Source organism: Melitaea cinxia, chromosome 14, assembly GCF_905220565.1.
Source record: "Melitaea cinxia chromosome 14, ilMelCinx1.1, whole genome shotgun sequence".
In the NCBI taxonomy this organism is placed as follows: Eukaryota; Metazoa; Arthropoda; class Insecta; order Lepidoptera; family Nymphalidae; genus Melitaea; species Melitaea cinxia.
The window spans coordinates 2,962,725-2,967,383 of NC_059407.1; the positions used below are offsets into that span (position 1 = coordinate 2,962,725).

The following is a 4,659-nucleotide window of genomic DNA, read 5'->3' on the forward strand; positions in this document are numbered from 1 at the left end:
CTGACCTATCCATGATATTGCTACCATTTTTGAAACATAGGTTTATTTAGCTACCAGACACTATTTGCAATGTAAATTTTTTATCCAAAGTTACTATAAGTACATGTTTGGCTAGTTACAGCAAACAGTTTTTTAAATCACCTACCTTTAAAACGCTGTAACTAAGGAAGAAAAATGTACGCGTAGATGGAAATATTATTAATTTACAGGCGGGAAATATGCTGTATGTAGTAAATTTATTTATTTGGGTACTGCAATTCAAAATGTAAGATTAAATTTATAAGTATGATTAGATCTAGAAATGCAGTGAGTCAGTCGGTAATGTAATGTTTGGTTGAAAAAAAAATGTCGTTTACCATTTGTAAAAAAAATGTGGTCTTTTGAATTGTTGAAACAAAATTTGAAACTCTAATTATACTGCCGGAACTTCGTTTCAACAATACGATGAATTAAAAAAGTATTTTTCTCTTATATATAAGAGATAAAACGTAAAAAAATAAAATATTCAATATAAAAAGTAAGGCCCTAAAACTAGTTAGGAATGCAAGATGTAAATAAAAACATTGTATCCAATCAAACAATGTTTATTTAAAACTAAAAAACAGAAACTTAGTGCCAATTTGCCTCATTTTATAGAACGAAAGATATAACAAAATACAATTATAATTGAAACTTAACATGAAGATATTGTGTTCAATCAAAAGCATATTTAAGGAAAAGTAAATAAACCATTGATATTAAAATTATGCTATCGCGAATCATTCACATTTTTTTTTCAGTCATCTTCATCGGTTTCAGGTAAACAGTCATTTGTTTTACAGCTGTACTTAAAACCTAAATATTCTTTGGCGTAAATATTTGGAATCACTTTTTTCTCTACTAATTTTTTTAAGTCGTTATATTTTTGTTGGGATATTGGTAACTTAGTCAAATATAAATTTGATTTCGGCATTGCACTATTGAGGCTGCTCAATTGCACTTCCCTTTTTCCTTTTCTTCTTCATTTTCTTTTTTAATCAACGCTTTTGTTTTATTTTTTTCTATATTTATGTGCCTATGATTTGTCTTTGTTTTTATTTTGTCTTTATGTTTGCCTTGCTTGTTCTTATTTCTTTTTGCAGTTTTAGTGTGTTGATCTCCATCTTCCATCTCGTCAGATGACTCTTCCTCTTCACTCCAATCTGTTGAGTCATCTGATACAAATGCTTCATTAATCAATAACGTATCCACATCGTCCACATAATCAAGATAACATTTATCGAAATTTAGTTTTTTCTTGCATCTTTTAGGATTTATCCTTCTGGTACCTCTATCCTCTGTTATCTGTATTTTGTTTGTTTCAGGGGATGGTAAACTGCTTCGAAACTGTATCTGTACCAGGTTGCTGTCACTCGTTCTAGGGAACATTGATAGACTTGGAGATCCTATTGGCACTATATTGCTCTCAATTGTAGAACTGTTGTCAGGAATAAATTGCATCTGCACAACGTCATTTGTAGCAGTACTTATGCCAGGAATCAGAGAATAGCTTGAAGATGATACCTACACTACGTCACTCTCAATCGCAAAACTCGTTGAAGGTACTAGAGATGGACGCCGAAACTGTAGCACGTTACTTTGAGTAGCAATTGGAGATGGACCTTGAAGTTGCGTTTGCACGTGGCTCTCTACTGCTGCACATGCTCTAAGACCGGAGGGTAGACTTTCAGGGTTCATCAATTTTACATTGCTTTCGATCATAGCTCTCTTCTCAGTAGCTGGTGATTTACTTTGAGGCTGTTCCATATTGCTCTCAACATCACCACCTAATTCTGGGATAGAATAGAGACATTGGGTTTTGATTTGCTTACCATCATTCTCAACTGAAAAGTAGGCTTTACAAGCTGTTAAATGTGGAATACTTTTATCCAAAACATCTTCATTCTGGACGGTTACAGTAAAATCTAATTTAGCGTGTTTTGTAATACATGTTTCGTGGGTGTTTCGAAAAGTTGGAGTCAATTCTTTGCTACTAGTCATGTCCTCTTTCAAATTCCATGCATGTCGTGGTGTCGTTTTGCAATTGTTTTGCGAAAAAATATTAGATTCATCGGTCTGTGATTTTATTGTTTTGTTGTTCAATTTCGACGGAATTAAATTGCCTTGTAGGTATAGTTCGTTTCTTAATATTTGTATTTTAGGTTTCTTTCTTGAATGCTTTTCAACAATGTCTTCTTGAAGAGGTCTCAATTCGTCCATCCATTCCCTGCGTTTCGCCATCTAAAATAAGCAATGCAGCTTAAAAAAAATATTGTTACCCGCGTTGGTCTATTGATTGTGATTGCTGATTATAGGTCATGAGGTTCCGGTTTCGATTCCCGGCTATGTCAAAGTGTAATATATGTGGTTTTACTGTTGTGAAACTGCAGCAATTGCAGCTCGTAACCGGGTTTGTGCTCGTAGTATATTGGTTGGTTCGCCACCAGTCACATTGGAGACTAAATACGTCGGTGAAATGCCTACTCCGTCAGGGATTATAGGTGTAACGATATTCATAAAAAATCTGTAGACGGACAAGTAAATTGATCATTTTTATACTTTGAAACTACCTAGAAAAAATTATTAAACCTAATTATGGCAAATTACAAATATCTTTGCTTGTATCAGATAGATTCGATTAAAATACAATACGTAAATAATTATCGACACTTAATAATAATTATTCGGAAAATTTACTTACGTTTTCGTGATATAATACTCAGGTTCAATCTAAATCACGCTACTTATTACGGATACTCAGCAGAAACGACAATAACAGAATGTCGTACAAGGAACGAAGGGTGCGGGCGGAGCCGGTAGCGATGCGGTAACACCGACACAACTTCAAAGTACTATCATTTTTTCAATGGCGTAACAGTAAAATGAATTGATAAATGATTTATCAAAATGCATTATCTGAAAATTTCTAAAACATCACAGGTTTTTAAAATGCATTATGTGGTGTGAGCTTTTAAAGCAAATACGTGATGATTTGCTGTAAATAACAAAAACTAAGACTGTAGGTTCCCTAAACTTGCTGTAAGTAAACGAATGTAAAAATCACACGCCACAGAAATGCTGTAAGTAGCGTTAAGTTTTTAAATGGGAAGAAGTAAGTATTTGTAAAGCAAAAAATGCAGTCTTTCTTTTGCTGTAAGTACAAAATGTCTAAAATGACTAGATTTTGGTCTACATACAGCATTTAATCTTGCTAAAAAATATATGAGTACGGGCGTTTTCAACGGCGTATGTAATTTTTTTTTCATCGTAGAGACACACGACCCGGATCATTCGATGCGGCTTTTTTTTCTGATTCCAATGGTAGTAAAAAGTCACTTTAGGTATTTTGTCTACTTACAGCAAATATGCTTTCCTACGTCGATATATACATTCAAAATTAGTGATATAAAAAAATACATATATACTTAAATACATACATAGTTACATGCACATATACATGCATACATACCCACATACATACCTACATATACACTCACATAAATACATACATAAATACATACATACATACACATATACATACATAAATACATACATACACACATACATACACATATACATACATACACATACATACATACATACATATATTGAGAGTACAACAATTATGAGAGGTTCATAGCTTCGGAGAGAAGATGTTTCCTTAGCCTGTCCTTGAAAGCATAAATTGAAGTGCTGTCTTGGATCACTCTCGGTAAATGATTCCAAAGTTTTGCAGCGCGTATTGTGAATGAATTGAGGAGGAAGTTGGTGTTATGTCTGGGGACTTCGAGCATCGACGTGACGCAAGATCTTCTAGATCGTGTTGGGGTAGGAGAAAGAAGGAAACGGGACCGAAGGTAGGAGGGAGCATTTTGGTCATGGAGTATGTTATAAAGAAAAGAAAGGATATGCATATCACGGCGAAGTTGGATTGGGAGTCACTTAAGTTGAGTGCGAAATTGGGTGATGTGATCGTATTTACGTAAACCAAAGATGAAGCGTATCGCAAGATTTTGTAGACGCTCTAATTTATTAAGTAGCTCCTTTGTCACATCTAAATAGCACACATCTGCATAATCGAGGATAGGTAGGTAGGTTTGTGACGACTATACTAAATTTTTCTTTCAAATAAATTATATTTATTTGAATATAATTTATATCTTTCATTTGTTTATCAATCTTCGTTGCCAACGTCTGCTTACACTTGACGTTTGCTTTCTCGACTTTGTTCTACCTACAGGTTATGTTATAATAATTCCGGTAGAACCTACCTGTCTTGAATCTCTTCACATTAATGTTCTCTATGAGCGAAAGAGTGTCGGCGCGAATTGCAGAAAAAATCAGTCAGATATGTTTTATCTTATTAGCAACCGGTAAAACACCCTAAATAGCCTTGTCAACAAGAATCTTTTAGTAAAAAATAAATAAAAATATTCACACTCAGCCATGTACTCAGTTAACAAACATTTATTTTATTCAGGCATGTTACTTTAATACAAATAAAGTTGTTTACAAGTAGATAATTTATTTGCAGTGGCGTACAACTCATACTTCCAGCATCATCAGATTGCTGATTGGTTAGTGCTTTGGCAGATAGGTAGTTTAAATTTAGCTAATTAATTTGGGTTACAAACATTTGCG

The 4,659-nt window shown here is 33.8% G+C and overlaps 1 protein-coding gene across 1 annotated transcript; it reads right to left on the reverse strand.

Annotated features, from left to right (window-relative positions):
* Window positions 1–568: 568 nt before the first annotated feature.
* Window positions 569–1,504, reverse strand: LOC123659623. Its single transcript, XM_045594825.1, has 2 exons — window positions 1,078–1,504; window positions 569–1,035 (listed from the first exon to the last, which is right to left on the reverse strand). Exons 1-2 carry the CDS (start codon window positions 1,477–1,479, stop codon window positions 970–972), a joined length of 468 nt encoding a protein of 155 aa, XP_045450781.1. The 5' UTR covers window positions 1,480–1,504; the 3' UTR covers window positions 569–969.
* Window positions 1,505–4,659: the final 3,155 nt, after the last annotated feature.